Source organism: Macrosteles quadrilineatus, unplaced genomic scaffold (assembly GCF_028750875.1).
Source record: "Macrosteles quadrilineatus isolate MER2022 unplaced genomic scaffold, UCM_ALF_1.0 Scaffold_3__2_contigs__length_128488019, whole genome shotgun sequence".
In the NCBI taxonomy this organism is placed as follows: domain Eukaryota; kingdom Metazoa; phylum Arthropoda; class Insecta; order Hemiptera; family Cicadellidae; genus Macrosteles; species Macrosteles quadrilineatus.
In genome coordinates, this window is record NW_026542596.1 from 5,453,558 (window position 1) to 5,466,495 (window position 12,938).

At 32.5% G+C, this 12,938-nt stretch overlaps 1 protein-coding gene across 7 annotated transcripts in view; it reads right to left on the bottom strand.

The window, feature by feature from the left end:
• The window catches only part of LOC128988843 (nicotinate phosphoribosyltransferase-like), a 56,725-nt gene that overhangs the window by 21,680 nt on the left and 22,107 nt on the right, over positions 1-12,938 (bottom strand). For 3 of the 7 annotated variants that reach the window (XR_008490433.1, XM_054410533.1, XM_054410535.1), the window contains exons 6-9: positions 7,243-7,361; positions 4,365-4,463; positions 1,663-1,692; positions 228-421 (exon numbers count right to left, since the gene is read on the bottom strand). Coding sequence is in view for 6 of the 7 variants with exons in the window: in XM_054410533.1 (XP_054266508.1) it covers positions 228-421; positions 1,663-1,692; positions 4,365-4,463; positions 7,243-7,361 (442 nt within the window). In the remaining variant the exon portion in view is untranslated. The remainder of the gene's footprint in view (positions 1-227; positions 422-1,662; positions 1,693-4,364; positions 4,464-7,242; positions 7,362-12,938) is intronic. The other 4 variants (XM_054410537.1, XM_054410539.1, XM_054410534.1 and 1 more) reach the window with 3 other exon arrangements.

Consider the following 12,938-nt stretch of genomic DNA (forward strand, 5'->3'; position numbering starts at 1 on the left):
TAATTGGGACACTGAGCTGGTCTAATGATAGAGCCAGGGACTTCAGTCCCCGAGTTCCGTGCTAGGGCCTACATCATAAGGTGTAAAGGTGAGTCAGGAAGATTTATTAACTTAATTGTTAATACAATTTTAAAATGTTGCAACAGTCGTCAACTATTTTGTCAAGCGGCTCAGCAGTATACTGGGTGGGAAGGGAAAGTGTAGGCTTTGTCTGTATCAGTACTCACTTTTTCACATCGTAAGTGTCGACAAGTGCCATGAAGCCATCAGGAAAAGCAATCGCGTATGAGATGAGCGCAGCCAGTTCACCATCAGACGCTGCATCTACCAGGGTGTCCAGAAGCCCTGCAATCTTTCCTCGCCACTCAATAGACAGTGCTAAAAGGTCACGTTCCTGTCCGGTGTTCCGATCGACAAGCATCTGCAACAGGTCGGCAATGTATTTCTCTAACGTTATCTATTGTTCAATCTAAGTCTGAAACTGAAATCTCTGTAATTTTATACAGAAAAATCACGTTTAGTAATACGTTACGGAATAAGGAACAAAACAAGTTACCAACTCACTTAAAAAAAAAGAGTTTAAGACAATTTTTTTTGCTAGGCTCTTGCTTTGGATAGTTTTTTATATTAATTTAGGTCCTTAGAGGTTGCAGCATTATTTCTTTGACAAAATGCAATGATGATTGGCGGAGTTTAAACCCGGGACTTCGGAGACCAAAGTTCCTTGCTCTACCACTAGACCTCCCCATTGATTTTCTAGGCAATTATATTATAGAAAAGGTTCACATGTTAAACTAAATTTGTCCACCCCACCTTCTACAAGAAGAAAGTAGTAGAATTTCAGTTACAAACAATTTCACTGTGCCAGCTTTGTAACTGAGTCTTAGTTAATTAACTATTACCAGAGAAGCCTCTTTGTAGGGAAAAGTATCAATTTTAATGTATTCTGTACATTTTCTGTAATGACGATTACCTAGAACTCTTTTTTCTTTTCTTTGTTCATCATCAGTTTATAAGTCTACAACTAATGACAATTTTTAAATAAAAATTTGAGATGTGTGATACAATTTTTTAAATCTTTAAATTCAAAAAGAAAAGATTACCGGTACCGTACTAGTATTGTTATAATTTACAAATCCAGTCATAGAAACACATAGTTTTTTTAACCGACTTAAGATTATAGTTTTCATCTTGTACATGCGCTCCTAGTATCGACCATGCTTTATGTCCTCTATTGAAATGAAATTAAATAACAGCTAAAAGGGTTCATATTAAGACTAAACTTATGTTTGAATGGAAAGCTGATTTTTTGGAATGGAATAGAGCTTAGCTCAGTTACCTGATCAACTGAACAGTCTATTGACTTATAGATACACAAAACAGATCACCTCTAATTAAAGTGCTATGTCATAGACTTTTATAATGTATCTATAAGCCCAAGGACTCATCATTTTCTTGGGTATGATATTTGAACTCCAACACAATCCCTTTTGAAAAGAAACTCTTAAACTTGAACACTAACCGAAATGAGACACAAACTAATTAAATTATTTCATAATTTTTATAAAGAACTAAAATCTATCTTAAGTGTGTGCAACGATTACAGTACAGCAGAGTGCAACAATGCACAGGTTCAAGCAAGTAACAAAGTAAAGGAATTACCTTGCGAGACATCATGAGCGAATCTGACCGCTAGCAACAAGAAAATACGTTAGGCATGGTTAAGAGGAGTCGTGGTTGGTGGTTCACGTAACAAATACATCATCTCGCTTGAATAAACATGAAGCAAAACAGGTGGCAAGAAATCATAACACAAGAAATAAGTATTTACATAAGGTGAGTTAGTGTGAGTAATAGAACTGATGCTAAAACGAGGCTATTCTTTTTGTCATGAGTGACAAATCCTTGCAAAGTAGTTAGTAGTAAAGGTTAGTTAGGCCTAATCACAACAGAGATGAAAATTTATTAAATTTCTATGTTTTTGTAAACTATTTCAGGAGAGAAAATAGAACAATGTTTCTTTTTTAAGTATGATTTTAAGGAATGAATAAGGTTGATTTTGAGGTTAGAATTGGTGGCCGGAGTGCAAACCCTGTGAATCACAATAGGCTTAGCTAACTGGGACCTACGGCAACTTTAGACGTGCGCCAGTAACAAGTTATAACAGTGAGCATGGTCAAACCAACCAGAAAAACAATGAAGGAATTAAATGAAAAGGCAAATAAGGTCTAAAATGATAATTTTTATAGAGGCTTGAGCTGTAATATTAACATTTCAAAAATAGATAAAACAATGAATATTCATGTTTTTAAATAAACTAAGCAACAGGCAACAGGCAAGGTTATTATAATTATAAACATTCATCATACTAATCAACGAAAAAAGTCTTTTATAATAATACAACTGAAATCTGCTTGCTACAAGTAAATATGTCCAGAAATGAATACTGTACATTCTAATGAATAGTCCGTGAATAAACAACGATTGTAGCTATAAACATTCAAACTAAAAATGGAATGTAGCAAAAAGAAATCCTTTTTTAGTGAATATCTCTTTGTAGCTATTACCGTAGGTGGCACGATAAGACCTAGGGCTGGGACCAAAAAACTTTTTCATTTTGATGTCAAAGAGGCCAAAAACAATTCATTCAAATGTTTATAAACATATTTAACTTTATATATATATATATTTATACACGTCTGTGCTGATTTGGATGAGATTTGTCTCTAAGGTGTAGTAGGGCAGGATTAACATAAATGAGTTCGTGAACCAGCATGATCGGACCATGGGAACAGGGTCTTTTGGGGGGTTTTATGCGGTAAAAAATTAGGTTTTCTTATTTTGTACTCTCAAAACCTAAAAATTGCCAATTTCTCTCTTAATCTAAAGAGCTTTATAAAAACAAATAATTTAGTATATTTATGTGTCCTTTCCTGATTATTGGTTACAGAGAAAAATAAAAATAAAACTGTTAATTTAAAGTCATATGTTATTCTTATGGAGAATAAGTAAACTGTTGTGGGTTTTTTGTTTATATTTTGATCAAACTTGGCAATTTCATTTATTTTAGACTAAGCTATTAATATTTTACTAATAGCACACTTTATTACCCTCGTTGTAGCAGCAAACCTAATGTTAATTAAATAGATTGAATTGGAAATCCTATCAGGTAAATGGAAATTCCCTTTGTCTGCATGTTTCTGCGGCGGGGGTATTACACAACTAAGACTGCTTTCTGCAAAGTAAACATTAAGAAAAGAAATAGATGGAGCAAAGATCAGTCAGTAAATAAATTACGAACAAGCGATACTTATGCATAGCTATAAACTTTCATCAAACTAAAAATGGGATGGAATAAGAATACATTTTTTACGTCTATAATAAATATCTATATTGATGACTCAGAGGAAGTAAAGCCAGAAGGGCTGCATCGCAGGGTAATAGGGTAAGTTTGAAAGCCTGCTAATCAATACTCGGTGCCAGGAGTTCTATAGCCTAACAAAAAACTCATTGCGGCTCAGCTAACTTTTATATCTGCCAATGGTTATTTTATAAACGATTCCTGGTTAAAACTTTTCTACTAATGTTAATTTTTATTCAGTAACTAGCACCTGATCCTTTTTTATTAAAGTATTAATTTACTCATATTGTGATTTGTGACTAATCTTTTTTTTTACTTGAAATATATATTTTTCTGTAAAACTTGTCCTGTATTAGAGAGCTTTCTTTTAGAGAGCTTTCTTTACTAAAAGATTAACAACTAAAGCAGCAGCGCCAAATATTAAATTAACTAAATTAAAACAACAAAATCAAGCAAACAAATTACAAATTAAAAGTAGGTAACAAATAAACTAATTGCCAAAACCTACTAGAATGGGTAAAAAAGGCAACAATGGTTGTATTTTGCTCTTTGATTAAAACTGCTAAGAACAATAAGTTTTTGAGGTAACCATGCAACATTACAGAAACAAAAAGAACCTAAGACTGTCTCCCAAATATTAGGTATGCTATTTAATCTTTTATTTTTAACTGCAAATATTTACAAAAAGAAACCATGCTTGGATTGAAATTTACTTAATGAGGTTAAATTAATTTATTTATAAGGGTTAAATGACGAGGGGGGAAACAGGTTTTTTAGGTTTTTCCCATGAAGGTTGTTAAGATTAGCAGAATAATCTTATCTTGCAACAGGATAAGATTCAAATGGGATTAATCACTACCAGAATAGGTTAGATTTGAAATAGGAAGGCACTATTCATTTATAGTGTCCCGGAAAGTATAGGTAAATTAAAGAATCTATAAATAAAAGATGTGGAAGTATAGACAGATAAAGTAAGATTCCCTTACAACCGGTAGCTACTCACATGGTCTGAGCCACTTAGGTCAGTCCAGTGAACAATTCTCTGCACAGACATCATCTCACTCAGGTCATCGATCAAACTACTTTTTTGTGTCTTCGCAACCTAAAAAACGATCCATCATTTTCTCAAAGCATTCTAAACGGAGAACCAAGTTATTCCCACTCCCCAATCTACAGTGCCTTTACCGTATGGTTATAAGAATAAGCATGGCATAGGCGAGGAAGAACAAAAATTAATTGTCTTGGTTTTAAAAGTGATTTTAGGTGTTATTAACTTTTTTAAATATTTTTATAAGTAAAAATGTGTTTTTTGCATAATCCTCCTCTTATGTAATCAGTAACTGGTACTTTTTTACATTTCCAGCTGTAAGAACTATGTTTACATGTTTTGTAGATTGTAATAAAAACTGGATCCTGAAAACATAACATTTTTCACAGAATTTACTTAGAAACTGAAGATAATCTATCAAAATAAAAACACACCAAACATAAACAAACAAAAATATACAAAAAAGATTTTGAAAAAGCTAAAAGAACCCAAAGCAAAGCAGCACCACACCACCAACCACGTACATAGGTTTACTAGCTCTAAACCTTGTGCATTCCACAAACTGCATTTGTCTAAAATCTACAGTAAAATAAAAAAATACATACAAACAATACAACTTACATAAAACACTGTTATGATTCCAAGTTTGATCTAAGATTACAATTTATGTTGTTTCTTATGATGATATTTTGTACTTAAGGGGAGTCCAAGTCAAAATTTTTTAATTTTTTTTCAATTTTTACTTTTTATGTTCTTTTTATAGCACAGAATTTCTTCTTTAAAATGGTATAAAATTACATTTTTGAATAGTAACCTAAAAATTTATACAAAAATATATTTTCCATAACATTGCAGTGACGTTTTAAAGGTAAAACTCTTAGACCCTTGGTTGACCCTTGGAGGCTTTTCTTGCCGATTTCCGCAACTTTACTTTTTTAAACTTTAATGTCATTTTTTTCAGGACTGGTAATACTTACAGCTGTGAAATTTTTACCATGTAGTCTTAGTGACTTATTCTAAACACAGACATAAGGAATTAATCATATCTTTAGTAGAAGCATGTAAAAAAAAATAATAAATTTTATTTTTTGAAACAAATTTTTGTTAAATTATAAAAACTCATAAAATAGTTATTTTTAATTTTTAATGAAAAATCATGTGTCTGTGTCTAGTTAATTAGTTAATATAAAAGTATACCAAGCTTCACTATCCTACCTAATCTAACTCCTGAGAAAAGTGACATTTAGTTAACATTACTAAAGATAGGACCTTAAAGGGAATATTCTTTTGAATATGCCATTCAAGAAGTAAGCATGAAATAAAAAATAAAAAACCAAAGAATGAGTAGTTGCATTGAAATACAAACTGAATATAGAACTCACAAAATACAAAATTTGAAAGTGGCTTGGCAGACTAAATTGATGAACAAATGTAATCAACTGATAAAGATTTTAAATAATAATAAACAAATGTTGACAAAGCCTATTGTAACTGTGTTATCTAATGGCAAATAAATTCTTGATTCTTGATTGATTCTTGATTGAAATATGAAATTTTAATTTTACTATCCAAACAACACACATACTGTTTGCACACCAGCTGCAATAGTAGTTTTCATCACTAGGAGTGAAAATGGCTCTTTTTGGTACGCAATCGGATATTTCCAAGCTCGACTGCGTCTCGCTTATAAAACATGATTAAGTACCAAAAAGACACTTTCGCTTTGTGTGATGAACAACTATTTTCATCATACCGTGGAAATAACTTTCTAATCATTACACAATTAGACCACATCGTTTGAGGTTATACAATGGTCATCAATGTTAACCTTTCTGTTGTTTACAAATATAACTTTTAATATTGTGAGATTAGCAGCGTTTTAATAATGCAGTTATAAAATTTTGAGGTTAGCAAACCGAAAAAATTACCATATTATTTTTCTGTTCCCTATTTGAAGTTGTCCGAAAACGATGAATTTGCGGATGATTTAGAGAACTAAAAATGGCTGCTTTCCGGGCAGTATGATGAAAAAACAGTTTCAGTTAGGAAGTTTCCTAGTTTAATGAAATATGTATTAGCACGCCATGTCTTAATAAGTTTACACTCATTTTTACCTATGAGTTAAGCAAAAGTATACAATGAACTGAACTCACAAAGGTAAAAAATAACGATCTCTTTTCTTTGCTGAAACAGAAATAAATCAATTCTGCTTATTTTATGGAACACTGTAAAACTTAAAGTGTTTGAAATGTGAAATATTTTGAATCAATATCTCCAAACTAAAATTGAAGATACAATCCAAAAGTGACAAAATAGGAAACAATAAAAAGAGGATTAAAAATTCATGAACTATGGGTTGAGTTATAAGAAGTGGTTGAATAAAAATAAGTAATTTTTATATTAAAAAATGTATGTAACATTAATGACACAGTTCAAATCTATACTGGACTTTTATGTGAATAAAGGATACATATTGAAAATAAAATAAATAATACAGCAATATTATCTATGTTTCATACAACCATAAAAATGGGTTGGGATCACTTTGTTCACGTCAATTTGGGAGTAAAAATTTTAACAGAAATGGTTGTTTGAACCATCCTAAGTCCCAACATACTAATCTGAACAAGAGAGGTTTACTTTACTAATATTTGTTTAAGCTTTACTACTCTTTCAAAATTGTAAAAGAATTAATGTAACAGCATATTTATATTCCATAAAATAAATAACTTGATTTGATTTGAACTCAGAATGAAACAAAAACTACAATGAGGCATACTTTAAATAATGTTTGCTAAACTAAACTGATTGAGAACCATTAATGTTGATGTACCTTGTGCTGAAGATCACCGATGTCCGAGAATGAAGTGATGTAAGCATGAGCGTGAGTCCCCTTAACTGGGATGTTGTACATCTTGCCAGCAAGGACATTGCTGGTGCCGTCAAAACCACCTGGGCAATGTTGTAATGATCAACTAGCGTAAAGCAAGATTTATATAATAGGTTCAAAACAAAGATTTCACAACACTTTTTAATCAGCTAACAGATCCCAAAATTTCATGAAAACTTTGTTTCTAACTTATCGTGATTGGAAATGGAAATGTCCCTTAACAACCTTTAAAATATTATGTTTTGTTTTTTTCAGTCACCAAGGATTATTTAAATTGTAAACATGCCTTCAGTACAAAGTGCTTGAATTAATTTGTCTTAAAAAGATGAAGATACCCCATTTACAAAGCCACTCCAAGCGGCTAAACCAACGAGTTTCAGTTTGGATCAAATATGTTGACTAGACAATCTATTACAAAGAACTATCAAAGCGCAGCGGTTGTGATTATTCATATTTGAAACTCTGCTCTACAGCTACATGACAAGATGTACAAGATGACAAGATGCACAATACTGACTGCAAATTTGTAATACTGAAGTGGTAATACTGTCTACTGATGCATTTCGGAATTACTTTTTAACTAGAAAACTACTCTTGTAGTAGCCTATGTCTAATCAAAAATTGTGTCAAAGACAAATATTACAAAACTGAAAAACAAAACACAGTAGGAAAATCACAAGTTTAGATATAATCTACAACAGGTGCAGTTCTATCTATAATCCTAACAACCAATTGAATATTAACTGAACAATAACATTTAACACGTTTGCTGCTATGGATGTTCCGGAACATCAGCGGGACCACGGCATCAGGAGCTAGGAACGTTCCGGAATGTCACCGTTCATTGTTGTTTAGTGTTTCCATGGATCAGCCAGCTCGTCACAACGTTCTATATTTCTTTGCAGCTAGCGGGAACGTACTTTTCTGACAATAAAAAATATAGTTTCCCAAAACACCACCAAGGTCTTTTGAACAGGGCTTTGTTCCGCCTCTTTCCTGCTAGATAGCGACACTACTTTACCGACTGCAACCTGGGTAGTGCTGCTATCTATCAGAATCGCTTCGTACTATGTCCAAAACCAGTTTTATTACAGAACATTGCTATCCAGTATAACTAAACTACTGTTGTTTTTACTATAATTCATTGTATCAGCGGCGATGTTATGCAGTGGCGATGGCTAATTCAGCTCCTGGCACAGTCACGGCATCTAGCGGTTAGCAGCGAACGTGTTAATGACTATAAATGGGTTTCTTTTTAGTTCTCCAAAAAATATTGATTTGAAGCACAACATGAAGTGTTATATTATTCAAGATTTAAAAAATCTAACATTACTATCAAGGACTAAACGTAGATTCCAATTTTCTACATTTAATTATGTTGTTGTTTTTTTTCATTATTTATTTTATCATGCAAAACTGAAAGAGAGCATTTTGTATACTATAGCAAATTTTATGTCTCCATCAACTATCATAGTGGGAAAAACTGTAGGAAATGTGACTTCTATTATAGCATACTCTATAAGTGACTGATTTAACTGTGTGCTGTTTAAGTAAGAAACTGGTTATGGTTGGGCCTCAGATAAGTCCTAGCATGTTTCCTTTCGTATCAAAAGTCAATGATAAAACTCCATGGAATTATGTTTTGACATTTCTCATAATAATCAGCTTACATGTTGTTTCTTACTTTGACAACACTGGATATTGAAAAACGGATTACAGATTGTTTACATACAACCAAAGGTTAGGATTACAGATGATAAGATTATCGAGGAGGAAGAAGAAGAGTCAATAAAATGTAGACGATACCAATGTAGGCTTATATTAACCACTCTTAAGGAAATTTTTTGAAAAAATATTTTTAATTTCCTAGTCCTTTAAAACACTAGCAAAACTTTTAAAACACCGTAAAACGGGGTGACTTGAGCCCAGTGGGGTGACTTGAGCCCAAAACGCAAGAAAAAGTTTTGAATTTTCGTTTCAGAAAACCTAAATGATTTATCAAAAGGTTTTATATATCAATTTGAAGGTTACCTAATTAGCTTTCACCACAAACAATTCCAATTATTTTAACTGTCCATTTTAATAATTATAAAAAATAATAATGTTAACACGTCCGAATCTGAATTTCTTTACGTTGAAAAAAGGTTATCGGCACAATGGGTATTTGCACTTAAATGAAAATAAAACTATTTTTCCCCATTTCATTATTTCCTTTACAACACAAACATGTTGAAGCATGTTTGATTACGTAATGGTTTAAGTCAGTATGACCTGGGTTTACCTTATCATGACCAAGTTTGGCAGATTTTGGGGTGACTTGAGCCCACCTGTGTTTAGTGGTAGCGTTTGTTCAACATGGTAACCAGCCTTCAACATCTACCAGCACTTTAACATCACCACCAGTAAAAAGAAAGAAAAAAGCAGCAGTGAGCAAAGATTCAGATACTAGCAGTGAAAGTGAACCAGAGAGTGTATATTCAGAGTATAGTGAGTTCGAAGAAGAAGATTTTGATGATATATTAGAAATGCAAGCACCAGAAAAGGGAAGTAGCAAGAAGATAGAAACTAAATTAAGTAGCAAGAAAAATGAAAGAAAATTTTTTCCAAGATAAAAGAAAAATGTGAAACAAAAACTAGTGCTTATGAAAAAGGCTGCTATGTCTTGGTGATGTATGAAGGCAAGTTTTTCCCTGGCATGATAACGGACATAGGTACCGGTACTGGTAATGCAGGGGAAGACTTTAAAATAAGTACAATGACCATGAGTGGTCCTAGTAATTGGAAATGGCCAGAAAAGGTAGACGAGTGCTGGTACAGCAAAGCAGAAGTTAAAGGAAAAATAGCAGCCCCCACACCCATTACCGCCAGAGGATCTTTTGCCGTTCCAGAAATGGAAAAGTGGCGGTTAATGGACAAAGACATAAAGTAGAACAAGTGCTTTTACTAGTGTAAATAGTGTGTAGATAAAAAACAATTTGTTATTTTTACATTTAGTTAGTCTTTTAATGACTGTCAAAATGTCTATTGTGGAGTTTTCTATATCGGAGTGACGAATCGGTTCGGATTAACTAGAACGAGATATTGGCAACATTTCATTTACAGAAAAAATTATTTTTTTATATTTTCAAAAATTGCTGGTGGACTTTTTCTGATTAATCATATTCAGATCTTCAATATTTGGTAAGTAAAATTTGTTTAAATGTTTCTGTAAGTTTTTTATAAATTTATTACAGTTTCGACGAAAACTTTGTGTTTTGTTTTACACTTACCGTCATTAAACCTAAAAAAACAGGAATTTTTAATCTAAAAAAATATCAAAATAGTCAGCTACATATGTGGGTTCAAGTCACCTCATGGGTCAGTGCAGTGGGTCTAGTGCATTAGAATAGCATTGAAATATATCAGCTGGGTTCAAGTCACCCCGACCAACGAGGTGACTTGAGCCCACCCATATTTTATTTTTTTTTTAATAGTTACACTAACTTTAAAAAAATCTTATTCCACACATTTGTAGAATAGACCAAGACTAAGTTTACTGTAAAAGATTTATAAAAAAATACTTAATGGGTTTACTTTAATGAACAAGCAAAGTTCAAAAGTGGGCTCAAGTCACCCCGTTTTACGGCACCCAAACTAACACTGAAAACATAATATTGGGTAACTTTTAAACTAAATATACATAGGCCATGCAGAATAAATTTGCCTTAGGTTAGGCTTACTAAGACTGATGAATGGCATCAATTTTAAGCAATAAATTATATAACAAGTTACCACAAGCCATAAGATTACTTTTACTTAGAAATAGGGATTTTAAGACTAAAATAAACAACTTTATTTGTAACTAGCAGACTACCCGTCCTTCGTACGGGGGGTTGGCGTATAAGTATAAAATGCTTATTGCCGCTATACTCGTGCTTTGCGTTTGCAATGGGAGAGGACACGTTTAAAAAAAATTTGGTTTATGGTATATTTTAATTTATGGTATACTATACTATAGCACATCTACCATAGCCAAAATGTTGTACCACTGCACCTAAACAATAGAAAAAAGTAAAGTTCTCACAGCTTTTTGTTGCTGCTTGGTTCAAATTACCTGTTGTCATAAATTCGAAAAGAATTAATAGTGCTTCACCCTGTTGGTAAACCTTATAACCCTTTTAATGCCATTGAATATCATAGAACAAACTTGTGTAGTTGAAACAGCTGGCAAAATTCTTTAATTCATCTATATATATATAAAATCCAATGTATGTATGTTTGTTTGTTTGTTCCTGTAACAACAGGACATTGTTGTTGTTAGCGTAGCAAACGAGATGACTTGAAGGCAAGTGAGCCCAGCGAACGAGCTCCAACCTAAAGGTGAGTGAGCGTAGCGAACGAACTTCAACCAGGACGTGATTGAGCCATGCGAACGAGCTCATCTTGAAAATAAACCAGCATTTGACATAAAACCACATTAGGACAGGACGACGTCTGTCGGGCCAGCTAGTTTTTAATATGAATACTCATAAGGTTAACATGGGAAACTCTAGAGCCACTAGGGTGGAGCCCGAAAGGATTTTTGAGATAAGAATATGTCTATATGTTAATCGGGAATGTGAGCTATCATTATACTTGATGCCAACCCCGTACGAAGGACGGGTTCTCTGCTAGTATTAAAAATAGCTACTTCCTTATTCATTGAATGATCAACCATATTTGGTAACTAACGCAATTAATATCATTATTGTTTTTACACTTATTAATCTTTAAACAATGCTAAATGCTCAATATATGTATAATGTCACTCAATTTATCGCAGTTAGATGAATTAGCGTAAGCCTTGAAAGTAACCGTCGATTTTGACGGGTTTCACCTAGTTAGTAAGATTAGTATGATCAGCCATTTTATTCATTATAAGATTACATGGCAAGAACACGGACTCCACAGGACTTAGCTAATTAATGAACGAATTAACTATATAATATTATAAATTGGTAAATGAAATCTCATTCTTATTAAATGAGTTAAGCTAATACCTTTTTTTTAAATTTCCATAGGTATTGAATTTTGGACTATCGTTATTTAGCCTATTGTAGAGTTCCCTGAAGTATTTTTATTGTTCAAATATTTAGTTGCCATCTTAGGCCATGTTTTTCTCCATGTTGGAATAAACTTAGTTTTCAAAAAATAAAGCAATAATATGACTTTTTGTAAAAAAATTTGTGAAACATTTTTTCATAGTTTTAACTTTATTTGTACTTCTGCTTCAGAAGTTTAAAGTTAAGGTACCATTGAGCTACTTTTATTTTTTTTAAAGTTAGGAAAACCCAAAAGATCAATTTCTTATATTAGAAGGCTCATAAATAAAACTTAAAATATGATACATACATAAAAATTAATAATATCTCAAAAATTAAAACTTTACAAAATTAAGTTATTTTAAGAATTGGGTTATATTGTGGTAGGCTACAAACAAATATTTGAAATGTATTTGATCCAAAAGTGTACTAAAACCCGACAAAACAAAATTTGTTCCAACAAATACAAAGCCTCCTAAAAGCCGAAACACACAAACGATTCCGCAGTGCCACTGCAGAGTTAAGGAAGTTTGGCGAAAGATGGTCATGGCCAAATACTTTAGAAAGACATGATAACAA